General features: G+C 46.8%; 1 protein-coding gene across 2 annotated transcripts in view; it reads right to left on the bottom strand.

Moving 5' to 3' along the window:
- IMMT (inner membrane mitochondrial protein) overlaps positions 1-27,877 on the bottom strand; it is a 442,904-nt gene that overhangs the window by 356,230 nt on the left and 58,797 nt on the right. For both annotated transcript variants that reach the window (XM_078678663.1, XM_078678664.1), the window contains exon 3: positions 2,597-2,786. In XM_078678663.1, the coding sequence (XP_078534789.1) occupies positions 2,597-2,786 (190 nt within the window). The remainder of the gene's footprint in view (positions 1-2,596; positions 2,787-27,877) is intronic.

A 27,877-nucleotide genomic window follows, 5' to 3' on the forward strand; every position in this document is an offset into this window, starting at 1 on the left:
TGCACTGACCAAGGAGGGGCAGTTCCCCTGATATTGTTGGACCTGTCGACAGCGTTCGAAACGGTCTCTCATGACAGCCTGATGAATATCCTCTACGAAAAGGGAATCTATTTTAATGCACTGAGATGGCTACGTTCATTCTTAAGCAACCAAACACAATCTGTGCATCTCGGTCAATTTCATTCCAAACCCAGCCCCATCAGCTGCGGTGTCCCGCAGGGGGCCTCACTAAGTCCCACCCTATTCAATGTCTATATTTCATCACTAGCTAAAATTGGTAGGAAGTGGGGCATTGGCATCTGCTCCTATGCGGATGACCCGCAACTGATGGTGGCCCTGGACGAAAAACCAGATATTATTAAATCAAAGCTGCACAGCTGTCTCTCTGAGATGGCCCAGTGGATGCACACACACTGCTTAAAGTTGAATGCAGGAAAATCCGAAATCCTACTGTTTGGCGGCGCCAAACGAGTGTGGGACGCCACTTGGTGGCCACCCACTCTAGGTAATGCACCTACGCCTAAACAACACGCAAAAAACCTGGGCATCATTATGGATGACGCCCTGACCATGAAGGAACATGTGCGGTCCCTCTGTGGCAAAGGCTTTGCTATCCTGAAACTGCTAGCCAGACTTTTTGCCTGGATTCCATTGGACTGTAGACGATCAGTAACGCAAGCCTTGCTGGTTAGCCTGCTGGATTATGGAAACGCTCTATTTGTAGGCATGAATGAGCACCTATTTACATGACTACAGGTGATGCAGAATGCAGCTGCAAAACTCATCTGCAATAAGGGGAAGTTTGATTCTGCCTCAACCTGTTTGAAGAAACTGCATTGGCTGCCGATGCGCCAAAAGCTCTTTACAAAACTGGCCCTAGAATACTTCAGGAGAAGATTGAACTCTATGTTCCCACAAGGAATTTGCGGTCCGTCCAATCAGCCCTTGCCAGAACCAGACGTATCAACAAAGTAAAGACAGGAGGACGATCAATCTCCTATTTAGCAGCCAAGAGATGGAATGAGCTTCCCAAAGACCTACGACACACCTCCAACTACCTCCAGTTCCGAAAAAACTAAAAACACACCTATTCCCTAAACTCTAAGCAACAGCCCCCGCAGAATTACCAACAAATTTGGTTGTCAGCGCCTTGATATCCCTCGGGATGAGTGTTGCACTCTACAAATAACATAAAATAAATAAAAATTGCCAAATAAAGCCTGGCTCCACCCACAGAGCAGTAGTCAACAGGTAATCAGAGATCTAAAAGATAACTATTCGAGGTGGGCCGGCACCAGACAAATTTTCAATCCAAATATGGCCATTAGACTGGAGTCTCTCTTTTAAAAAGCTGGGCTCTGAAGGGAAGATCTGAGGGCCGGTAGGCATGACAACAATGGAACGGGCGGCGGAGGGGGGCATTTGAAGGCACAGACAACGGGAGGGGGCGGAGAAGGCACAAACAGGGGTGGGGGGGTAAAAGAAGGCACCAAAGCACGTCTTGCCTGCAGTAGGACGGCTGCCATTGTCAACAAAGTAAATAGTGTTCGCCCAGTAGATAAAGCTTGCTGTGCTAGGAGTGAAGTAAAAGGTCCAGTCCTTATTGGTGGTAACAAAAGTAGACAGGGCGTTACCCAGGTGGAACTAACAAGCCTCATAATGAATCAGAAGCCAGCGTTTACCAAGGACAATGCCACCAGCCAATTACAACTATGGGAGGAGAGTGGGCGAGGCTGTCACAGCAATTCCACATCTAACCCTACTACAGCATGCCTCGCAGAGCGAGCAGCACATGCGCTGCAACGCTAGGCTCGGCCTAAAAATCAATGCACTTTAAAATACGTGAACATCCGTGTTAGAAAGGTCAGGCAAGTGTGCAGCATTATGCAAGAGTACTGCAATGTATGTATAGTTTATGCTTGAATTAGAGAGATCTGTGAACCCTAATATATGTGAAAACACTTAATAAACACACAGACAGTGTACATCTAACCAAGTGTTCTGCATGAAAATCTATTAAGGGTCAAGATACAGAATGATGGTTAAGGCATATCAGTAATGACTTCATCCGTTCCGGACTCCAATGTATTAAAGGGTGACATGAAGTTATTTGCAATGAAACAAACTTAAGGTAAAAAAGACCTGAGGGGTGGTCCCAGTATCTAAATGGTAATCTATAAACTGTTGGATGGTTTTCAGTCACACAGATATTTAGAGACCGCAAGCAAAAGAATTCAGGTTGCTGATCCACACTCCTATGGGAAAGTAATGATCGTCACCTGTTTAGGCAGCATAACGCCTGTATCAGTGTGTAGGTAGGTGGAAGAGAGCAAAGACTGCCACATAGTCAACAAGGGCGATGACCAGAGGGGAAGGGAAAGGGGTCTACAGTAATTTAACAATCCAGGAGGACGTCCACGCAAGTGATTTTCCAGTTCTTATTTTGCATGCTGGTGCTGTCGACCAAACAATTAAATCTACAATAACAGTAAATAGATTCACTGGATTAGGTTTATGCACATAATACTGCACCTATAATTTAGACAGGGTTGCTTATAGTAAAAAAAAACAAATTAATGCTTAAGAAAAGACTTACCGATTTTTTAGGCACTGGAAAAGTGTAAGGTGTCGGACCGAGTGCCAAATCAAATAATTTGTCAGAGTAGGGGATTGACTTCTCCACATTTTCTCGGAAATGTGGGTCCAATTTAGCATAGAAAACCGTGCCACCAACGCCTCCGCCTACAAACAAGAGTGTTCCTCCAATAATTTTCCCTGCTGTAGCACTGAAAGAAATGTAGGATTTTGAAAATGACCTTCATGTGAAAACGGTTCAAATAGAAAAATAAAATCTCTTTTTTTAAACAGTTAGAATTTTTTTTTATTAAAGATGACTTTCACAATCAACAACTATAGACCACAAGCACTTCAAAACTACTAACAATTGTATACTCCCTACCAGGTAGCTGGCACAGAAAAAGAGGCAAATGTGAAGAGACAAAGGTCAAAAAGTAAGAGAATAATAACCAGCACTAACAAAACTCTTCCCCAATTCCACTCCCCTCACTGGAGAATCAGACTAATGGACATGGTTGGACTCAAAAAAACACCCTCTCAGGGTGTCTCATCAAGAAAACAGAAACCACTGTATACTTGACCTAAGCGTTTTCTTGGACGATCCCGGACCTTTGAAGGGAACAACTTGGTCCACTTTTCTCGCAGGCCCCCTTTTTCCCTACACCAGGGGTCTCCAACCTTTTGTGTAGTGAGAACTACTGCTGGTCAGTGAAAATCGTCGTGTGCTACTAAACCCCAAGCAACTCGCGCATTTTTCCAAGCGACCTCCCCTGCCCAGTTTAATTAACGTTAAGCCTATTTCTTCAGAGCAAATGGGCCCCATACTGTGGTTTCAACACAATAACACTGAAAGAAACGACTTTTTCCCTTTTTACATGTGCACTGCCTTCTGACGCACAGTGAGACAAAAAGCTAAAGCACAAGCCACAACAGTGACACAACAAAAGCACAAGCCGTGCAGGCGAAGGCCGATGCTTGTCGGAATGGGACAGAAAAGAGGCTCTGGCACCAAATTAAAAGCAGCCCCATAAGCAGGGTCTGGTGGCTCACTGCACTAAAGCAGCCACTGCAGGGGCCTGTGCTTGACCTCATGGTCACAGGTTTACATCCCAGAAGGTCCACTCATCCTTTCATCCATTTGAGGTCGATATAATGAATAGCATTGACTTGGGTAACAATAAACATCTGTTATTCTGCGCCAGGACACCTTCGGGTAATTGTGCACTTTGCAACTAGACCTGTTATGTTATGTTATGTTATTAAATATAGGGCAGGAAAATCAAATAGCTAAAAAAAGTGGGCCACATTTGCAAAATAAGTAAAACTTAGACATGTTGTAGGACGGTGATTTTCAAGGTATGGAAGACTACTTGGCTATTTGTGCTTGCAGCAGGCAATGTTTGGTACTATTGTCATATAGTTACTGCTTACCTATATACCATGTTAAGTTAGCATGAGCTTATTAAATGTTTAAACACCATTTTTCCTTATGCTGCTTTTGCACACGACACATAATTGTTATTTTAGCTTTCAACCTAGAAGAGCGTTGTGATTTACATGAGAATAATATGTTATTGCTCTGATATCAGCTTTGCTTTGTAAACTGTCTGCACAGTGAGTGCTGAAGCCTCCAAGGATAACTCGACACAGTGTTGTTGTGAGGGCTGATCTTCGCACCTTCCTAGACATAACATAAATGCAGCTGCTGCCAAAATCTGGCTTTACGCGTGTTTTATATTGCTTTGCTTAGAGCACACGTTACACACTTGATGGTGCTTCGCATGCAGAGAGCTGGTGGAAGATGATGTGATCCTCTGCCACTGAGATCTTGAGGCATGGGCCCGCCCTGCTAAAACCCAAAGAGACATTCATAGATATAATATCCTATGCTAGATAGGGAGGGTGAGAATTAGGTGTTGTTAATCCCTATTCATTTCAGCATTTTAGCATGCGGTCACCTTTTGCTTTCTATGGACTAGTAACTATGCTGATAACTTTGTTTCTCATAATATGTTTGCTTGTATTATATAAGATACTGCGTTTGAGAACCCTGCATTAGTAAATAAATATTTCAAATATGCACGTGTCCTCTTTTACTCGAAGTTTTGGTTTGTAATGATTGTATAGCGAAAGAGTGTTCATGTGTTCCACGATACCTGAGGTATTCTAAGTTCATGTTCTGGTCTGTCTAAACATTGGGAGTTTGTTATGACCAATGAGACACTGTAGCTAGCTCAGTAAGGGGATTTTGGGTACTAAGGTGAGTTTTGGGCCACCTTAATTCACCGAGGTTCCAAATCTCTATGCACAGTTCTGTAGAACGGAATTCCCGCTACATAGCGCCCATACGTTGGTGGTCTTATATCATGACACTCGAGTAGTATGTCATTCAATCCTTAACCCCTTCACTGTCGTTTCCAGAAAACGGTGGTGTCGGAAAAAAACTACCTATTTTTGAAATAGGTCTTTTCAAGCTTGAATCTTTCTAAAACTGTTTCCTTGAATTACTACCCAGTTGTGCTACAAAGTTTACTTTGTCTTACTACATTCCTGTGCAGTCATGGCCCAACCAGTGGACATTCCGCAGCATAGTCGCATTGCGGTGCGCAATCATTTGCAGACTTACAATGTACCCGTGGAAGGCTTGGCTGTGATATTGGTGGTGAGTGCGGAAGCTGCTTACCCGTACGAACTCTTTTATTCGTGGGTGACACTTCCGGCTGTGGGCGCTAATTCGGGTGAATTCCACACTTACACTCCCTCACCTGTGCCGGCTGAATATACTCCGTACAGGGCACAGGAAGTACCTATTGATACTTGGCAGCATCGCATTTGGTTTGGTGGTGTCCTACCCCATTCTTTAACCGCTCAGAGGTTAGGTCCTTTGTCCATTCCAGGCGCAAATTGGCCTGTTTTGGCTGGATTTGCTCCTCATCCTCTACACAGCAATTGTACCCTTGCTGAAATTCATAGACTACATGTAGTCTCTATTGCCGTGATTCGAGATTTAGTGCAATACATAGCCCGTAATCTTCCGGGTGGGGCCCCGGGAGGTGCGGCGCTTCCGGCCGGACAGGGCGGTTTTAAGCTCAGTCCCGTGATGGTCAATGCTGTGATGGGCAGGCGTCCCCAGGAAAAGGATGATTTTCCTTTCTGGCTTGCCGAGAAATTTGACCAGCTGGAAGCTGTATTTCCTAATACGACTCCTGGTGAAAAACACAGGATTCTGACACTTAGTTTGCCTAAATATTTGGCCCCTGAACTCGGTGACTGTGAGACCTGAGTTAGAACATTTGCAGCGGTCTATGCGAGGTGTTACGGCACTCCGTCTATGGCTGTCTTGCCTAGGGTCCTTAAACGTGTTCAGGATGATCACGGACCTGAGGCTGTGGTTGAATTGGGTATGCGCCTGTGTGGCACCTTTGATGTAGTTTGCAATCTCATTCTTGCTAATGTCAAGGGGGATGCAGTGAACTTTCAGGTGGCTAATGCTTTGGCGGCGATTCCCGATGCCTAGAAACCCTGACAGTTAGCGAGGATTATTGTGGCGGCTTATAAAACAGTGGGTCGCAATAGTAGGGGTCTCAAACCTTTTTCTGTTAAAGAGAAGAAGCAACCCCAAGGGCAGAGTTCGGAAACAGACGTTCAGCCCAGGTCCAAGAAACAAATTTGGCCTAAAAAACAAAAACAGGGAAAGCAACAGCAACAACAACAGACACAGGAATCTCGTCCTGCGTCTCCGTTACCTGCGCAAACAGAACATATGACTTGCGCGATCGCGCGAAGATTAAATCACCTGATCGATTTCAGGTTTCTGATCAACGCTCTCCTCGTTCCTTTCAGGACTCATCGGCCACGACGACCGGTGGTGGAGGAGGCGGCAGAGGTCGGGGTGGTCAGCAAGGACGTGACCAGCCCCGCCCGAAAGACAGTGCAGGAAAGCAGGACGGCTCAACGCCGAAGAGACCTCAGTTTGCCAAGAAGAAAGTCGCTGCTTTAACAGCGCATCGCTATGCCACAGATAGTGAGAACGTGGCTTCGGAATCTGACATGGGCTCTGACCGTGCTGGACAGCGCGGCGGAGATTACCATTGTGAGAGAGGCCCTGCGTCCACTACTGAAGGTGACAGCGACTGATATTTATGTTGTGATAGAAACAGCGGATACAAGAGTTGCTCCCCCTGATAGACTTTATGAAATTGTCCTGTTAATCGAAGGTGACATACAACGTACTGTAAAAGGGGTATTTTGGGAAAATCTTTCGTCTACGTATGACATTTTGCTTTCGGAGACTGACTGGCCCCCACCTTTTGTGCTCGCAGCACCGCGAGGGGAGGAGGTAATCCTCCCATGTTTCGCGAACACAGTCTCGAAAGAGCATGCGCTGCATTTTGCAGAAGAGTGGGCTAAGGCTCTGGCGCCGGCTCTGTACCGCAACCAATGTGGTTGGGATAAATTGTCCCCAAACCACGAAATTCCTTTACGGTCTCAGCCGCAGCCTCAACCTCAATATCCCATACGGCGTAAAGCCAAGGCTTCCGTCGCGGCAATCCTTGAACAATTGGAATATCAGGGAGTAATTCAAACATGTGTGTCACCAATGAATAACCCTCTTTTTACTGTGACCAAGCCTGACGGCTCATATCGTTTGGTATTGGATTACCGGTATTTAAACTCGCATTGCCGTAACTGTGCAGTACAGAATACTCACGGCTCTGCCCTAGTGGATAGTCTTGTGCGTAAGCGTTTTAAGACCACGCTTGACATTTCCAACGGTTTTTATGCCCATCGATTGGATGGTCCAAGTTCCCAATGGACCTCCTTTACTTGCGGCGGTGTGCAATTACAATTTCGGCGTTTGCCTATGGGCTATAAGAATAGTCCTGGGATTTTTACTGCCCGCATAGTCTCTCTTTTGGAGAGAATCGACCCAGATGCATGCTCGTATGTGGATGACATATCTCACAGACAATGAACTTTGGGAGCATCTGTGTCGAGTAAACAGCATCATTTTTAACTTTGCAGACATGGGTTACAAATTTAACTTTGCAAATTTGCACATTGCAGAGTACACAGTGTTGTTCCTGGGCTATGAGCTCAACAATGAAGGTAGAGGTTTGGCTCCTCACTTCCTGGAGAAATGCGCACAATTGCGCGCTCCGACAACGCTGAAAAAATTGTCTTTTCTGGGTTTCTTAAATTTCGGAAGGACATACATTCCGGAATATGCCCAGCGTATCAAGTCTTTGTATGCTTTGATACAACCAACTTTTTCCAAATCATGCTGGCTGCCTGAGCACTCCGCCATTTTGCAATCCTTGCAGGCTGATCTGCTCGCTTCTAAATTCTTACTGACTCGTGATAACCACACCAACCTGGTGATAAGACTCATCCCTGGGACGGTGGGTTTCACGTACCTGACTTTTAATGAAGGAGACAGTACCTATTGCTTACAAGTCACACTTGTACACTTCAGCTGAAATGCGATTTTCCACTGTGGTGAAAGTTTTAACGTGGGAAAACGCATGTTGGTTGTTACCCAGTGTCCTGCCTTGGAGGCAGTTACGAAAGCCAGTGTACCAAACTCTAAAGCTTTGCACCCTAGGTGGATTCAATGGGTTGCATCCTTGACATCTCAGGATGTCACGTTTATTTTTGACGCCACGTTACGGTCGCAGGAGTATTTACAGTATGAATTCGTTCATCCGGCTCCTTTAGCAATACGACCTTTGGAGGATTTCCATTGCATCATTTACACTGATGGTTCGGCGCAGGTTGCGCATGGCTCTAAACACGCCTACGTTTCTGCATGCGCCATTGTGGTCGGTGCCATGGTGATCGATGAGTTCAAGTCCAGAGTTGTGCACACGCAGACTCTTGGGGACTGCACCTCACAATTGGCGGAGCTTCGTGCTCTGATGCTTGCGTTAGAGTACGCAGATCCTAGTGTGACGACTCTTATTGTGAGTGATTCCTATTACTGTGTCCAGTCTTACAATGAAAATTTGTTCTTTTGGATTCAAAATGACTTTCGTGATTCCAAGGGTAGCACAATAAAACATAAATGATCTGGGTTCGAGTGGCTGAGCTCAAAGAGCAGTTGCCACTCGTGTTTGTGATTCATACTCTCGGCCATCAGCGTGTTGGAGTTCACGCTGTGGGTAACTCGCTTGCTGATGAGGCAGCGAAATCAGCGGTATCTACATATTTAGTTGCAGCTGTTACTCGGTCCAAAACTAAGATTGATGATGACATCTTGGCGGCAGTTGCTGCCACTGAGAAGGGAGGTAAACATGCTACGGGGTTCCCTTCGAAGTACACATACCACTTAAGTCCTGATAAGGTTCCTTTTGTGAAAATTCCTGAAGTTGGAGAACGTTTGATTCCCAACTCGGATCGCAGGGCTAGCTTGATTACAGCGCGCATGAAGGTGTGGCGTCTGCGCATGCGGGCGTCTCGGCCACTGTAGCTCAATTACAACAACGTTTCTGGTGGCGGGGACTGTACAAACAGGCGGGGACTGTACAAACAGACGCGCGACTATGTCCTAGGTTGTGTTTATTTAGATCACTGCGGTCCTTTTTCTTCTGATACTGCGTATAAGTACATCTTAGTAGCAGTTGATTCATGCACACGCTTTGTGTGGGTATGGCCCCATCGCAGCGCTGATTCGCGGACTGTCATAAGAGATTTGCGTGTCTTTGTAGGGATTTTTGCCTGTGGCGCCTTCCATTTGGATCAGGGTCCGGCTTTCGCCTCTAAGGCGAATAAGGATGCCAGGATTTCGATGGGGGTCCAAGTCAAGTTTTCGTCTCCCTACAGACCTGAGGGTAAGTGTGTAGTGGAACGAATGAACCGTGACTTAAAGCAATCTTTGACAGCACGAGTTATAGGCACTGGCAGAAAGTGGTTGGCCCATCTCAATGGCGTGCAGCCTGCTCTTAATAATCTCCCTAGAAGGTCTCTGGGTGGGCGGACACCGTCCGAAATGCTCTTTGGTATCAAGATGTTTGTCCCGGACCTTGACGATCTAGACGGCGTGGCCCGAGCCACAACCTTTGACGTAGATGAACATTTCAATGTTTTACAGGATCTACAAAAGACCATAGACAGTCTTGCAAAGGAACATTTGCCCTCCACATCGGATGATGCCTTGCAGATCCCGGTAGTAGTAGGCTGGCTACCCCAAGTTGGAGAACTGGTTCGAGAGAAGATCGATAACAAGAAAGAATTTGGTCCTTCCTATCGAGCTCCAGTTCCTGTGCTTGGAGTGAAGGGCACAAGAACAGTCATTTTACCACCACTTCCAGGTCGTAAGGAAAACAGGTTTATCTCAATTGACAATGTCAAGATACACAGAGTGGTCGATTCTTCTTAGTATGACTCCGGCAGTCTCCTGTCCTTCGATTGTGAGAAATTCTGTTTTGGCCACTGCTTCTGATCGTATGTCTGAGGTGGCCCTCGAGATGCCTGCTGTTTCCAGTCCTTTATTAAGTACTTTACCTGTTGATAACGTTGATGAACTTGACTACACTTACCCAACTGACTTATCGATGCCTGATTTGCAAACACGTTTGGCCACAGAATCCAGATTCTCCTTTGACACGGTTTCGCAAAATTCAAAAAAACCCTCACGTTTTGCAATTTATGCCACATTATTTAAAAAACATTTTTTGGTCCCCCCTTGGACATACATTTGGCTGGTACTTTTTTCAATTTACCTTTTTATGTCTATTGGTTTTGTGTTTTATTTTTTTCGTCTTGTCGATGGACATTATATCGCGGAGAGAACATGCATTCGGCATCTTAATGGAACTTTGGCCCCTCTTTCCTGGTCCCATTCGGCACACAGACTGAAGACAGACTTGAATTTTGTTAACATCACTGCTTGGCCTGTTCTTGATGGGAATGTGTGGGATGCGGTTAAATTTCAAATCCATGGCCCCACTGAGGTTGTTAATGCCCCTAATGTGCTCAGGGTAAACATGGGAGATGTGGTGAAACAAAACATACGCTCTGATGATTGGGACATTCAGGCCGTAGAAGCGTGGTTTTCTGATTTGAAATATTATGCTGCCTTTGATGCTGAAGATTTATACTTAGATTCTGCTAATTATGGTGAATTATATTGCTTTCAACATTTTGGCAAACATTACCTACATAAAACAAGTTCCAGAAGGATTACTGTAAATTACACACAGTGGGAACATTGCCCAGCCCCTTTACAAGGCAGTTCGAGTACTTTTTTGAAAAAGTATACTTATTTTACCGACTTTAATCAGTCCAATCGCGAGTCTTTATTTTAAAATGACACAGAAGTCCATGTCCAAGGTTACACTTACCGATACTAAATTGTTGTATTCAAAGTCCTTTCTAGACAAATTGGCTGTAGAAGGCTACGAGCTATGGAAGGAAACCATTGACCTTAAATCAGTTTGGGGTTCTAAAAGTTGGCAGGTACAAGGCACTGAGGCTTTGCACCGAGCAGGTCTCATCCCAAATCATATATTGTTTTTGAATTCTAGCATTTCACAAACTACATGCTTTGGATTGGCTACTTCTAAAAAATTAAATACACCTACCGACCCTGATTTAGAGGAATATTCTGGTTGGAGTAATATTACACAGTTTTCCATTCGAGAATTGCAAGCTCTATTGCAAAATTCGTCCTTTAATATATCCAGTTTGGATCCAAAAGGTTGGCTGATGTGGCACAGAAGCTCCGATTCGTGCCAACGTCGTTTTCTGGATTTAGCTGATGGATTTACACAAGTCAGGCCTGATCCCCGTTTTGATACTGACCATTCTGTTACCACTTATTCAGTAGGCAAATTATGTCAGAATTGGCTGAAACATTCTACATTGGCTGCAGTTAAACTGCACCTATCCAAGCTGACTGATGATGTGGATTTGAATGATTACATTAAAGGTCCGGCTAGTGGTAGATCTAAAAGATGGATTTATGCGATTTACAATGAAATCTGGAAAACTTCACAAATTGAGGCTGCTACACGCCTTAGAGCTATTGATCAAGCTAATTTAGAAAAAGTGCTTGCAGTTGTGGATAATAGTATTAGCATGCTTTCTTCCCGCATTTACACGTTAAATAATCTTCTGTTGTTGATATTGTGCAAGATGAAGTGTCTGTGTTATACCATGGTCAAAATCAATTGCGTTCCATTATGCAATTTGCGTGGACCCTGCAGGCGCTTAAGTCTGGTAAGGTGACTTGGTCTTACATGAACGTGTCCTCCCTCTTTGCCCCTTTTAATTTGACTGACAAGCAGCGCATGCTTTCAATGCGAGATGCTTCTTTTTCCATGCTACACATTGAAAAATTAGAATCTTTACCGTTCTCTGTGGCAGAAGCCACTGCTGCGACGTGGCTTATCCACGGGTTGATTACATTACCATTTGCTTTATACAAATTTACAAATTGTATGCGATATATCAAGATAGAAAGATATGAACCACTAGGTAGTTTGTTTCTCCATGAGGCATGGTCACTTCCATCCACTTATCGATGCTTGAAAGACGAGAAGGAAGTTTATCTTAAAGGGGAGGAGTGCACAGAAACACCGGATCACTCATTAATATGTAGACACATTCAATTGCACGGTTCTTGTAACCAAGACCGGCCAAATTTAGCCTGTGTTTTAAAAGGTACTCCAGTTCCCGCAATCGTTCCTACTTTCACATTACTGGCAAACGGCAGTTATTTACTTTTAAATAACGAAGACTGTTGTGGGTTAATTAGAGGTATCGCTTATGTGGTAACAGTATCAGAACGTGTGGGGTGTTGCAAAAACGTTCTGTATCCTCCTACACATGGGAATTCAGATTTTTCCATCTGGCCGCGTATCCCAACCTTGACGGCAGAGTTCAATGGTAAGAGTAGAATAAGAGCCCTTTTGTCTCATAAAGAGGTGGCCCCGAGTTCGGCTCGTGAAACATTTGTCCTTCACATAGCTAACACACGCACAGACGTGCAGGCGCTATTGAATACTGATTTGCCATTGCATTTCAGCGAGCTGATTCATCAAATCTTTAATGCCTCCTCCACTTCTGGCCTCGCACACTTTTTTAAAATAGTTAGCAGTGGTCTCGTGACTTCCTTCGAGAAAATATTTGGAGTCATACCTGCTTTCTTTCATTCTATATTTTCAAGCCTATTTGGTGGCTTTCCGGTTTTGCTGGCGCTGGCTGCAGGCGTTCTGTTGATATATTGTTTTATTAAAAATGGGTGCCCGTCCTGTGTTAGAAGCCGCACAGCCCCACCTGGCTCTGTTTCGCAACTGGATGCTTGAATACTATGGTGCACTGCCGCTTGCGACCTTAAGCATGGCATATGGATTATCGTTTCGATTTTCCTATTTCACATGTGTCCAGCCAGTGTTTCATTGCCTGAGCTGAGATTTCAACTGGGCCCTTGATTTGTGTCTCTGCAAGACGGTGTCTCCTGACGTCAATTTTAAATCACCTGATGAGTCCCGTAGTTACTCACGAGTTGGTTTGTTCTGGCGAAAGGATTATGGCTTTGGCAGCGATGCATGGGTCATTGGAACATACTTGCAGCAGCGCAAGATTTCTTGGCACAGAGCTATATTGAGAACCCGCCGAGTTGTCCTCTGATGATGCTAGAGGCTCTGGCACTGGAGGAGCACGTATGTTCTTTCCACCTATGAATTGGATGGCTGAACTGTTTTCGGATGATGACCGTGATTTCATGCTGGAGGCTGTTGCTGCATATTTTGCATATTCAGTCCTTTCCTAAAAGCCTTCGAAACTTTTGCTAATAGCCAAATCCTGTTTACCAATTTTTTTGGACCTTTTCCGTACAAGTTTTTTTTTACAAACCCAGACCTATTGACTTGAGTGCGAGTGAGGCCTCTATATTGACCTCTATAAGGCTTTTTCATCAGATTTTAGCTCGTTATTATTGAACTCTGCTTTCATGATATGCCCCTATTCTGGTCTTATCTTACTTTATTTTGTCCGTGCTCGGATCATTTGGGGGGGGGGTGTCATAGTTACTGCTTACCTATATACCGTGTTAAGTTAGCATGAGCTTATTAAATGTTTAAACGGCATTTTTCCTTTTGCTGCTTTTGCACACGACACATAATTGTTATTTTAGCTTTCAACCTAGAAGAGCGTTGTGATTTACATGAGAATAATGTTATTGCTCTGATATCAGATTTGCTTTGTAAACTGTCTGCACAGTGAGTGCTGAAGCCTCCAAGGATAACTCGACGCAGTGTTGTTGTGAGGTCTGATCTTCGCACCTTCCTAGACATACCATAAATGCAGCTGCTGCCAAAATCTGGCTTTACGCGCGTTTTATATTGCATTGCTTTGCTTAGAGCACACGTTACACACTTGATGGTGCTTCGCATGCAGAGAGCTGGTGGAAGATGATGTGATCCTCTGCCACTGAGATCTTGAGGTATGGGCCCGCCCTGCTAAAACCCAAAGAGACCTTCATAGATATAATATCCTATGCTAGATAGGAAGGGTGAGAATTAGGTGTTGTTAATTCCTATTCATTTCAGCATTTTAGCATGCTGTCACCTTTTGCTTTCTATGGACTAGTAACTATGCTGATAAACTTTGTTTCTTATAATATGTTTGGTTGTATTATACAAGATACTGCGTTTGAGAACCCTGCATTAGTAAATAAATATTTCAAAAATGCACGTGTCCTCTTTTACTCCACGTTTTGGTTTGTAATGATTGTATAGTGAAAGAGTGTTCATGTGTTCCACGATACCTGAGGTATTCTAAGTTCATGTTCTGGTCTGTCTAAACATTGGGAGTTTGTTATGACCAATGAGACACTGTAGCTAGCTCGGTAAGGGGATTTTGGGTACTAAGGTGAGTTTTGGGCCACCCTAATTCACGGAGGTTCCAAATCTCTATGCACAGTTCTGTAGGAGAACGGAATTCCCGCTACACTATCAGAAAAATTACCAATAAAAAGCAGCCCAACAGCCAATAAAACGGGCACACAAATAGCCAAAAGCCCACAGACCAGCATTGGCACAGACCACCAACCAATAAAACCGTCACACAAACAGACCAAAAAACAACCATACATAACATCCTGAGTGGCCACACGCCACCATGGGACAATCAAGGCCCCACTGAGGAGAGGTCAGAGCTGGGAAGCCAGAGCTGCCTGTGTCCCTGAAGAGCGCACAGAGGCCAGTGAAAAGGCACATTGTGGTCCAGCCCACCTCTGGTTCAGTCAGCACAGGCTCAGTATGGACCAGCTTGAGAGGTAGAAGCTTAAATGGGGCATGGCAGGGGAGGCTGGTGACAACTATTGGATGTTATTTTGAAGTGAAGGCAGGAGTCAGAAAGCTAGCATCCGTGTAACAACAACCTTTTTTTGTCAAAAGGCCTCCAGCACCTCTATCTGACTTGTTCCCACGCACAGCTGTGTTGCACAGGTCCATCAAGCGAGCCTCTTTGCGAAAGGCGAACAGGGAGTCTTCAGTCAGAAGGGTCTCGACATTCAGAGCAGTCTTTCATATCCTCCGAGTAGTTCTCAATGTGGAATCTGGATTGTCGTGGTGTGGAAGTTAAATTTGCTCTGTAACTGGGTGCTGGCTTCTTTGAGCAATACCTGGGCATCAGCATCTTCATTGATCGCAATGTGCACCGATGGCACTGGCTGCGACACAGTTAGTGCCCAGATGTGCTGGCTGTGCAGCGCCTTCAGTCTCGGGATGCGCAGCAGAGATTCCTTCACAACACTGAAGTCTACTCTACGCCCCTTAAGTCCCTTCCATCAGTACGAGCAGCACATCCCTCAGTATGGCTAGAATAGTGTGACCCCCAGACCAGGATGGAGAAGACGAGGAACGTACAGATGGGATCCACAATTTTATACTCTGGCTTAAAGTAGATGACGTAACAAGCCCCCAGTACCCCAACACTCTGCACCAGGTCCCCCACAACATGAATGCACTGGTGCTCTGCTCCTTCTCGGGGGTGGTCTTGTGCTAATGTTCATGTGATCCTTCCGTAGGGCCATCGCTATGACCATGTCCGGTCTGATGCAGGATAAAACCCACCATTACGATGTTAACTGTTCATAATGGTGAGGTGATCAGCATAATATTTCCTGCCCACTTTCACCACGTGCTTCCGGTGCCCTGTCCCTGCCCGGCTCCATGCCCATGCAATCACCCCCTGCACCCTGTCCCCGATTTCTGCTCTCTGTCCTCCCCTGCTCTCACTCCGTGCTTCCGGTACCCCCTGCCTGTCCGGCTCTGTGCCACAGCACCCTTCCTCTGTCTCACTCCCCACTCCCCATTCACTGCATACCCATGGCTAAGGTCCTTCACCCTGCCCTGCTCACCACTGTCCTCTATCGCTGCACACCCCTTGTCCCTTGTTCTGCCCAACATGTCTGCCTTTCTGCCACTGCTCCCTGTCCCAACCCCTGCGCTCTGTCATGGCTCCTGGACATGCTCTCTGTTACTGCACCTTGTAATGCTCCCTGCCCCTTCTCTAACCCTACACTGCCCTTATCCTGCCCTTGCTCCTGTCCTGAGCCCTGTTCACCGTCTCTGGCTCTCCCTCACTCTTTCCTTGCCCCCCCCTCTCCCGGTCTACACCCTCAGTCTGTCGGTGACATCTCGACAATCTTCTCGTCGAACCCTCTGTCTCTCTCCATCCCCACTGTCTCTCCCGCCGCCACTGTCTCTCCCGAGCCCCTCACTTGTCTGCCCCTCACTGTCTCTCTCTGCCCCAACCGTCTCTCCCCAGCCCCTCTCTCTCGTGCTCCTCGCAGTCTCTTTCAGTCCAGCGGCCCCTGTCTCTCTCTCTTTCCAGCGCCCCAGTCTCTCCCTGGCACCACTGTCTCCTCCTGCCCCCTCTCTGTCCTGCCCCTCAGTGTGTCTCTCCAGCGGCCCCTCAGTGTGTCTCTCCAGCGGCCCCTCAGTGTGTCTCTCCAGCGGCCCCTCACTGTGTCTCTCCAGCGGCCCCTCACTGTGTCTCTCCAGCGGCCCCTCACTGTGTCTCTCCAGCGGCCCCTCACTGTGTCTCTCCGGCTCCTCCGTCTGTCCCCAGCTCATGGTCATGATCTTCGTTGCTGGCCATGATGACATCCATAGTAGCGCAAAGTCACTGATCATCATGCTGGCAAAATCAGTCAACAGTTGTGCAGCATCGTTCATAATCGCCAAGGCCAAGCTCTGTGCCAGATATCCACTGGTTATTGGACTGGCGCTGGAGGAGTCTCCGCTTCTCATCGCCTTGTATGCCTTGCATGCCGCGGTGTTGCCGGTTCGGCCGCGTAAACGAGTGCTTCTCCCGCCTTAACATTTTAACATTAGCTCAGTGTGGGTTTGGGCTCGGAATATGTCCCGAGCGGACTACGGATCTCTAGACCTGATCCTGACCTGCTTTGCTCCAGTCTCGCTCTGGTTCCCCCGTCCCGCTCTGGCTCTGTCCCGCCGTTGCTGTGGTCACAGAGCGGATAGTACCCGAGCCCGGCCTGCGCAAAGGGGGAGGAGGGTGTGTGTGTGTGTGTGTGTGTGTGTGTGTGTGTGTGTGTGTGTGTTGGGGGGGGGGGGGGTAGAAGGGGTGCAAAACTCTTGCACCAGCTGCAAAGTCCCCTCCTCCGCTTCAGCTGACCCTCCTCGATGACCTCCGCTGATCCTGAGAGCTTCTCGCTGTCAATCTAGAGATTTCAGCCACCTCCAGAGGTCAGACCAGTTTTTTCACTTGCTGGATTGGTCACGAACAGGTTGCGCTACTTATCTTTCTCAAACAACCGATGACTCCTATTCCCATTCTACCTGCCCCTTAAGCAGGCAACCACAATGAGAGTGAAGCACTACATACAGTTGTTACTGATGTGGTTACACGGCAACTGCTCATACTGCAGACGGATCCAACTTTTCTGTTCGTTTCTCTTAATGGGACTGTTTGTCAGGACATTGAGAACCAATGCCTGTCACTGCAGCATCACGGAAAACTCTGTGGCTCCCCCTCTACGATACCAACGATGCTGCAGCTGAACAAGCGTCATGCTTCATCTCTTGGATCTTTAACTGTAGAAAACCCACCTCTCTATATAGTGCACCACAAGGGGTTCACTGCGCAGAGGCGGAGGAGACACTTATTGGTTTACAGAGCCAAAGTAGATAATACTAACACTCTATTTTTGTGGTAGTGTGGGTGAGCAGTTAGGCTTAAGAGGGTAGTACTAAGCATTTGTTGTAGTACTAAGCATTTGTTGTATTCAAAGAAAATACAAGATAAACACACTCAATTAACGCAGTTGAGACCAAATCAGAAAAATAATACTTCTTTTTACATAAATATTTGGACCAAGAACTTCGGTTACAGGGTAAATACTTTTCAAAATGTGGTCAAAATCACAGTAAATGTAATAATCTCAGTTGTGCGTAATTATGCAGAATGCATTCCCTATTGATGGAAAAAAGCAATCGGAAAATCAAGGCAATACATTCACTCATGTTGTTCACCTTTGGAAATCGAAGGTTAGGGGGCCAAAGTCCAAAATTTCAAGGCCAAGTTCTCGAGAGCGGGGAGCAAGGGAGTTTGTAGCTGGTGTTCTATGAAGAAAGGGGCCACCTATAAATGTACAGCAAAGAGTGCCTTGTAAGCAAGTACAAGGGCTCTCAAGGTAGAGTACCTGTCACATGGGATCTGGGGGTCACAGGAGCTCAGCTGGTTCGGAGGTCCCCGGCCGGGCGGGCTTGGTGCAGTGATGATGTGCAGCTGGGCAAAGACATGCAAAGAGACACCTTGTGGTCGGGGGCTTGTATCTTGCAGGTACGATTCTGGGGCTACTGGGCCACTGCGGAGGTAGATCTCTGGATTCATGGGGTGCTGGCTCATTGTAAAGTTGGAGTCTGCCTGGACTCGGTTTCGTAGGGTTTGCAGTATGGGGTCAGGTACCCAAGGTATTAGTGCCTTTCAGCTCTGGTGGGTCCTGGGGCCTCACAACTTAGTGCAGAGGCCAAGCAGACCCTCCAAAGCAAATGTACCTTTGGCTGGCACGTCTGATGGACGGTGGGGCAGGCACGCAGTGGTCATCCGGCCATTGGATGGTACGTGCCCCTCACATCATTCAGCACACATGCTTCTCCTAGCCCCCGCAGATCGGAGGATGCATCGGCATTTTCCCTGACTGACAGCCAAGCACCTCTGACCTCATTGTATGTGCTGGGAGTGTCCCATCCCGCCTGAAGTAATTACGCCCCAAGGGGACTGTACTTATGGCGCTTTTACAGTGCTAGCTGCTGCCTGTTGATACGGACCCCGACCCAGGCAGTGCTTGACTAGTCCAACACATATAAAGGGCGTATTGTGTCCTATGAGTCCTACAGTCTCGTATAGTGAATAACTGAAGGGTTCGCTACTTCTACTCTTCTGGGTTTTCCTCAGTTATTGATTGTCCTCTATATCTGCATACAAGTGGGTTTACTTAACTTAAATCATATTTAAGTTGAGTCCTATGCTGAGGAAGAGGAGGTATCCTACTTCGCATTAATAGAGGAGTTCTCTGAGGCAGTACATGCCTCTATGTACAATGCGGTCTCGGACGCGGTGGCGGCTTTAGAGAGGAAGCTTCTGGCTATGGTACAAAAGTGCCTAAAACCCCTCGTCGCGAGGGAAGACCTACCTGTACGCTCTGCTCCCCTACCTCCAGGGCTGCCTGACGCCAAACCTGAGAACCCGAGCACTTGCTCACAAACCCCTGAGGTGGGCCTGGATGCATTCGCCAGCCTTAGCCAAATGCCACCCCCTTCCCTGTGCCTGGTGCATTAGGAACCTGCATAAGCCAGGGACTGATCAGACCCTCACCCTGTATCAGACTGATCCCTAGAGGGTCCAATGAGGAATCGGACCTTGACATGTCACGGCGACTGACTAACCCCCTCTACCACAAAGGGCCCCGTGATCCAGAGTCTTGATCCTGAGGAACTGATGCACCCTCGTTCCTCCGTATGGACCTCTGCTGATAAAGTGTCCACGTACGCTGCAGGTAGGATGCGCAAGCCTCTTGATGTCCCTAGAAGGCAATTACGATCGGCCAACACCAGTCTCCTCTCTGTGCCTCGCACAAGAACGGCCACCTGGGGAGACAGGCGTTTTCTTGTGGCTACGCCAAAGTTGTGGAACCTTCTGCCACCTGCTATCAAATCTGCTCCGAACCTGATGAGTTTCCGCAGGCTTTTAAAAACATGGTTGTTCAACCAGTAATAGAATGACTGATTCAGTAGCTCCACAGCGCCGAGACACCTCCGGGTATTTGTTGCGCTATAAAAGTCGTATAAATAAAATAAATAAAAATAAATTGATAAGGAAATACGCAACTGTCTTCAGACGGTATGCCCCCGTCCCTCAGTGGAAAGCAAAGTAGCCGTAACACCATAAATGGACTTCAGAACGTCCACCTTTCTAGAAGGGCATGGACAGCTCCTGGTGGTCATGCCAGGATACGCTCATGGACATTAAAGGGCCATTGACAAAAATCCTGAACATGAAGGAGGATGCTAAAGCTTCCGGACACTCATCTCCCCAGAGGTACTGTCTAGGTGAGCCCAGCGTGTATTTATTGTCCTGGGCACTGCCAACTGTGCCACCTCTACTGAGAGGCGCCGATCACTCTTAATTAAAATAGACCCAAAGTTGGGAGATCTGGCGACATCAGAAGCAGGGAAAGCGGTGAAGGGAGGGCTCTTTGGTGAACCTTTCCTCGAGGAGATCATAAAATATGTCTCAACCTTTAATTCTTTGAACAAAGCGCAGCCCTCCATAAAGCAAATATTCACCCCTCAGGTTTTATTGGGGGCTGGTTGTGGCAGGGGGCGCTCGGCTTGCCGATACCCAGTCCCAAATCCCCAGTAGAGGTCAGACCTCTGGCAGGGTCAATGGCAGAATGCCTCCGGCCTCAGGGGTTTCTACCCCACCAGTGGGTACTCGCATCACAGAAGATTGTGAGGTGATTCCCGCAGAGGTGGCCCTTCCACTAACACACATGGTGAGTCTAATGCTCATTTCTCAAAACCGCTTTGTACATACTTGGAACACTGACATCAGACGCCTGGGTTCTGCAGACTAGTTTTTTTTTTTTTTGAGAGTTTTATATAGCGCGAACTTGAACCGAACCGAATCAGTTATCAGAGCGCTTTACATAGCACCAGTTACGTTACATGAGGACACACTTTCATTTTTTAGGCACGGGGAGATTAAGTGATTTGCCCAGAATCACAGGGGGTTTTTGGCGTCGTTACTGAGACTCGAACCGAGTTCCCCAGGTCCGAGGTCGAGCGCCTTAGCCGTTAGGCCAACCCCTCTCCCCAAGTTAAGGTTAAGGTTTCCATATCAGTTTCAGTTTCAAAGAACTTTATTCGGTTGAAAACAAGTAACCATAAAAGTAAACAGACATAAAGAAAACAGGTTACAGTGATTACAGCTCTCAATAGGTGTTCAGTGGGGGAGATCAAAATAGACAGTTATTCGGTAGGAAAAGGTTTATACCATTTCCACTACCGTTTGTTTCCGTAATTTAAAGACATTTTTTAAAAATTTTAAAACCACAGTTACAGTTAGAACCGTATCCATTCTCTGGGCCTCTAAAAAAGCTGGGCGGCATCTGGTTGAATTCATATTTTTTTAAAAAGGGATGATAATTTCACTACGGGAGGCACTATAAAATCTACAAAAGAAAAGGATATGGATATCTGATTGTTGTGAATGGCCATCACATGGGCAAGTGGGCAGTATACGTTTCCATGAATTCATCGTGGGAAAGGACACCAATCTAAAAAATATACAAAATCTAAAACGAGTTGAAAGAAAGCGGTCATAGTTTGTCATGGGCAGAGATAGGTATGGCTGTACAGACTTAGTCTCACATAGAATAGGGAGGTGTGAGTGAACTGAGTGTTTCAGAGTTTCAACTCTCCTCCTCTTATCCTCAAGATGGTCCAGGCAGAGGGCTTTCAATGTGCTCCTTGAGATGCTGTCCATTGTAGATGGATCCGAAAAATAAGAATAACATCCAATGTCAGTCAGGAAGCACTTAACGTATCCCAGCCACTGTGATCTCTCCACGTGGTCCAGGCTCAGGGTATCTTGCAGAATGGCCCGGTTCATGACACATTCATTTGTAGTCCAAACCCTGTGCCACAACAGGATAGGTTGAATTTTAATAATGTCTGTTATGTAAGATTGAGCAAGTTCAGCGTGACAGTTATATGTGGCAACACACTGTGGTACTGCAAGAACTTCCCTCATAAATTTATTTTCCACCACCTGGATTGGATCGACATTTGCATACCCCCACAAGCCTGAGCCATACATAGCCACAGATAAGCATGTTGCTTTATAGATGGTTAACATTTTTTTTATCGGCTTGCTGCCCAATTTTTTAACAAAGTTCTTTAACCCCATGGCTGCTCAGCATATTCCCCTGCTGTGCTGAGAAATTGGAAATCCCACACAACATGACGAGCTGGGCTCGTCATGAGCGTGCGAGGAGGCTACTTCATGACGAGCCCAGCTCGTCATGAGTGTGGAAGGGGTTAAAGCCATGATCGTTTTCATAAATAAAAGAGTTCTGGCCTTAATTGCACTTGTCCAGGAGCCCGACTCATGGAATAAAATGCCCAAGTATGAAAAGGTTGAGGTATTGTCTAAAGGAACATGATTTAAAAACATCCGTTACATCGATTTACCTGATTTAGGACCACAGTTCATTGTAAAGGTTTTACTACAATTTACTTGCAAATCTAGATTCAGCATAAAGTTCTCAAAACTTACTACTAGTTTTTGCAGAGCTTGAGGTGTACGTGCCATGAGCACAGCATCATCCGCATACATAAGCGCAGGGATTGCCCTCCTCCCCACCCTGGGCATATCCCTGCACTCATGCAGCAGATGATGCTCAAGCCCATTAATGTAGAGGAGGAAAAGAAAAGGTGCTAAAACACAACCTTGACGCACTCCGCGACCCACACTAAATTGTCTGGAGCATTCACCCCCTCTACCATAACGAACAGAGGCTGTGGCTCCACTATAAAGTTCCCTCAGGAAAGAGATGATGGTGTTGTCCACTCCCAAACTTTTCATTACTGCCCACAATTTGGCGTGTGACACGCAGTCGAACGCAGATGAAAGATCCACAAAGGTAAAATACAAGCGTTCCGACTTAATCCTGGTATATTTATGTTGTAATAACATCAGATTTAGGCCTTGCTCAATTGTGCCAATCCCTTTTTGAAAACCATATTGCAAGTCGCTCATGACTTCATTTTCCTCCGCCCAGCTTTGAAGTCTTGCCAACACTATTCGACCCAGAATTTTTATTGAGGAATCAAGAAGGGAAATTGGCCTATAACAGGCACAGCTGTTTCTGTCCCCCTTCTTGTAAAAAGGGACAATAACAGAGGTAAACCAAGAATCCTTTAAGCCCCTCGGTAACGCCGCATTAAAAAGTTGTACCAGCATTGGGCCCCAGATTTCAGGATTTGCTTTAAATAGGTCCGCAGGAATCCCATCAGGCCCAGCTGCCTTTCCTCCTTTAGTGGCTCTTAAGGCAAGCAGTACCTCATCTAGTGTAACAACCAAGTTTAAACCTGGTTGTAAGTCCAAGCTGGTCCGAGGACCTCCACTACGGGTATCATCCTGAGCTTTGTAAAGATTGGAGAAATGATCCACCCAATTATCCTCGTTTATTGCGATCTCAATTCGCGCCGTATGAGTTTCGTAAGGGAAAGGGGTGTTAATTACTTTCCAGAATACGCGGGATTTTTGGTTTTTGAAGCCTCGCAGAGTGAATCTAATGCCTCCTTATTTAACGTTATTTTCCTTACTTTAAGGGCCTGGTTATATGCAGACCTACATGTTCTTATTTCGCCTGTATCCCTGGGGCTTCTGTGCACTGCATGTTTTAAATTTTTTAGCGCCCTAGTGCATGCATTATCGAACCAACTCTTGGATCCCTTACCTCTGCGCTTTGACTCCACCCTTAAGTTACTCTTTATGTTTGTAGCTATAATACCAAAGTGCTCAAGTATTTGATCACCACTGGAATTTTGTCCCAAACAGGTCAAAAAGCTAGTAGAGCACGCCTCCCAGAGTTCTTTAAAGAATGTTGCGGGGATTACCTTGCTCCAATTAAGTGTATACCCGTTTTGTCTCCCAAGAACCACATCAACCGCTGCCTCAACAGATGGCGCGGCCGTAGATGGGTCTGGGAATAAATCGGCTACCTTGAGGCATTGTGGGAGATGATCACTTATGGGCAATGGGATATTTGTGACCCCCAGAACTCTATGATTAAGATTGCTGGAGGCGATAATGAAGTCAATAGTTGACGTCAAACCTCTGCCAACAAAAGTCGGGACAAAGGGTGTGGGTTTTAACGCTGTTTCATTTGCAAATCCCAAGTCGAACACGAATAATAATTCATTCAACAAATCCCCCATTAATGTATGATCAAAATGGGTCAGATTCATATCTCTCTCTATCATTAGGCCGCATAGGCCCTGACTCCCTTTAGAACAGAGTGAGCAGTTAAAATCCCCCCCCCCATAAAATTACTCGATCTCTGTCATTTTTGTCCACCTCTGACTGAACAGCCTCCTTAAGCTGCCTCATCGCAACCACAATGTCTTCCCTCGGAACATTATTATAAAAATTAATAATAATCACCTTTGCTCCTTTAAGATCTCAAAGGACTATGAGCTGGAAATATTCGGAATGTAAATAACACTGGACCTGTTTAATTTTAAGATGGTTTGAAACAAACGTAATCAAACCACCCTTTGCCCTACCAAAATGGCCTCCAATTGCTGGGGTAAAAAAGGTCCTATAGCCATTTACATGAATTGGGTCCTGAGTCCATGTTTCTTGTAGGGCCACTATATCCTGACCGCTTATTACAGACTCCCAAGCTGGGTTTGTGATTTTTTGCCTCAACCCAGCTACGTTCCAAAAAAGCAGTTGACGAAAGTCACTCTTCACCTGTATAGGTCCATTACCTATCTTTTCTCTACTCCCATTATTGTCACCTATGTTAGACTGCATCTGCTCCAAGAAAACACTGTCACAAGATGCCAGCCTATCGAGAGTGCAACTCTTATTTAATATGGGAAGTTCTTGGGGTGGCTCAGTAGGGGCCTCAATGATGTTAGGGAGAACCCCGCCCCTAATGGAAGCTTGGGAAGCTGGGAAAGAGGGCTTTTTCCCAGCCACAGATTCAATGGGAGTCTGAGCTGGCTGTCAATCCACCCCATCCAGACCGGAAAAGATCTGATAACGGTTTTGGATCGGTAGATTGTACATATGTGGCAGCATTCCTCTATTGTTCCATGGTCCACCTTGCATAGGGGTGGGGCCCAAGTATGGTGGATAATGATTGCTGGGAGGAGGATATTGATAGGCCTGATAGTCATTTCTGGGATAAAAATCCTCCATCCTCTGAGCATTAAAAGAGGGGCCTTGATTACTTGCGTAACCAGAACTACCCTGCAAGGACTGTACATCCCCAGGCCCAACCCTATCCCAAGGTCTTACATTTCCAAACCCCCGACGTTGATGGACTGGCTTCTTAATAAGCTGCCTGTCCCTACCCCAATTATTGAAACTTTTAGGGGGTGCATAGGGATAGAAATAGGAAAGAAGGTGTGTGGAGATTGAATCGCTGCTACTAGCATCGAACCAATCCCCAATGTGCCTCACAGCCCTATGATCCTTAAAATTGATAATTATAACATCACCATTTTTATCCTTTGGCCTGGCTCCCACCCAATTGGCGCGCCTTAGACTTATAATTTCGCCATTTATTGAAGCAGGTAACGGTCTATTATCACGGAGCCAAAAGACAACCTTGTTCCTTAATGCTCCATGATCTTCCCATTTACCTGCCGGTAGTACTGGGACCCCTGCCATTACAATGACATAGGGGGCAGAGTCAGGGGTTAGGTCTATGACACGATTAGTTTTAGTATTTACTGGAGCAGTGGCCAAAACATTCCCTTGACTTGACTTAGTCGTTTGTAAGTCCTTACTACCACCTTTATTTTGGATTCCCCCTGGTTTAAGTGTTCGCTCCTTAGTTAATGGAGCCGCCAATTGGGGTATGGCCATCTGTGGAGATGGCGTTATTACTGTAAATGCAGGGCTGCCCGGTCTTACCCCCTCTTGCACAGATTTCTGTTTTTGTACAGGTGCCAGTGCTGTTAGTGCTGGTGTTATGGGTACTGGCGTTGGAGGGGGCCCTGTTACTGTAGGTTTGATAGGTGGGTTGGTTCTTAATAAAGGGTTCACCTTAGGTTTTCCTAGCCCCTTAACCAGGTCAAGTAAGAGGAGGGAATTCTGATCAACCTTCTTCTCTATTTGATCTAGATGTGCACAGATCATAAAAGTCTTATCTAGAAGTGGTTGCATCTCACCCCTAATAAGTTCTACAATTTTGGCCATCATGGCCGCCTCACATCCGAGGGTTTGGCCAGTTTGTTTCTGGGGTACATGAGCGACCCCTCTCCTTATTTTATGTGCTCGCTTTCCCAATGGCTCACCCCCCCTTTTTTTGCTATTTGTCATAATAGGAGGGGATGTAGGGGACATGGGCGATGGGTCAATGGGAAGTTTCGGGGAGCCCGATAGCCTAATACTGTCAGTCCCAATAAGTGAATCCAAAACAGATGAACTAGTAGGAGTACTAGACAACGGATGCTGACTTATCATGGTATGGTCATAAGAAAACCTTTCAATATTATCGGTGACCCCTGAATGTGAAAAGTCGATAAGAAGCAAGGAATCTCTGGGTCGTGTGGGCGAGATAACATCCCCTGTTTCTCCTAGTCTAACTGGTCTAGTGTCTGTAAATACTGATGGGAATCCAAGCTCGCCCCCCTCGACTTGTGTAATGTGATGGTTGTTTTTCCTTTGCTTCCCCCTACGTCTCACGCGGGCTTTCTTAAACCTTCGTGGGGATTCCTTTGCTACAGGCTCGTGTATTTCAGAAGAGCCTATACCTGTCCCCACAGGGACTTGGGCGTTTGAGTCCTCATCATTCTGACCCGCATGGATCATGGCAACTACAATCGTTTCTTTGCGTGCAGGGGCAGGGGGCTCCTCTAACAAGGGCGTATCAGTCACAATAATTGGAAGCTCCATAGTATTTGTAGATGGGAGCTCCAAACCCAGAGACGCCCTTCTGTTGCTATTAATTTGAGCAACCTTTTTAATTAAGAAGTTATCCATAGTTACCAATTTGGAGGGCATAATATGAAATAATTCCTGTTTTACAATGGTGAGCAAAAGTAATATAAGAGCAGTGAAGTCTAGCTCACATATGTAATATGCTGGTATCTAACAGGGAGCAGTGATGTAAAGGGATTGTAGTCCCGGCCCGGCTCCCTTGGTTCACAGAGGGCCACAGAGGGCCACAGAGGGCCACAGAGGGCCACAGAGGGCCACAGAGGGCCACAGAGGGCCCGCCCTTTGCCCGGGCTTAACCCCGGGCTTCGACCCGCGCGCGTCCCGCGATGCGCGTAATTGGAGTCTCTAAAGTACTTGAATTAATGAAAGGGGGCGGGGCTCTGGGAGGGGGCGCGGCTCACGCGGGAAGAGGACCAGCTGCTGGTGTTGATTGCTGGTCCTCGCAGTCCCGGGGCCGCGCCTCTCACCTCCACTGCGGCCTCACCGGTCGGCTCCTCTCCAAGCTGTACTCCCAAAGGACAAGGGCAAGTTGGCTACTCCTGTAGCGTCGCTGTTAGGCAAATTGTGGCAGGACCTCTAGCGAGCGGCTCCCGCGAAGCGGGGGCCGCGAGAGGTAAAGAGCACTACGATGGGGGCGGGGCTCTGGGAGGGGGCGCGGCTCACGCGGGAAGAGGACCAGCTGCTGGTGTTGATTGCTGGTCCTCGCAGTCCCGGGGCCGCGCCCCTCACCTCCACTGCGGCCTCACCGGTCGGCTCCTCTCCAAGCTGTACTCCCAAAGGACAAGGGCAAGTTGGCTACTCCTGTAGCGTCGCTGTTAGGCAAATTGTGGCAGGACCTCTAGCGAGCGGCCCCCGCGAAGCGGGGGCCGCGAGAGGTAAAGAGCACTACGATGGGGGCGGGGCTCTGGGAGGGGGCGCGGCTCACGCGGGAAGAGGACCAGCTGCTGGTGTTGATTGCTGGTCCTTGCAGTCCCGGGGCCGCGCCCCTCACCTCCACTGCGGCCTCACCGGTCGGCTCCTCTCCAAGCTGTACTCCCAAAGGACAAGGGCAAGGGCAAGTTGGCTACTCCTGTAGCGTCGC

The sequence above is a fragment of the Lissotriton helveticus genome, chromosome 2_2, assembly GCF_964261635.1.
Source record: "Lissotriton helveticus chromosome 2_2, aLisHel1.1, whole genome shotgun sequence".
Classification (NCBI taxonomy): domain Eukaryota; kingdom Metazoa; phylum Chordata; class Amphibia; order Caudata; family Salamandridae; genus Lissotriton; species Lissotriton helveticus.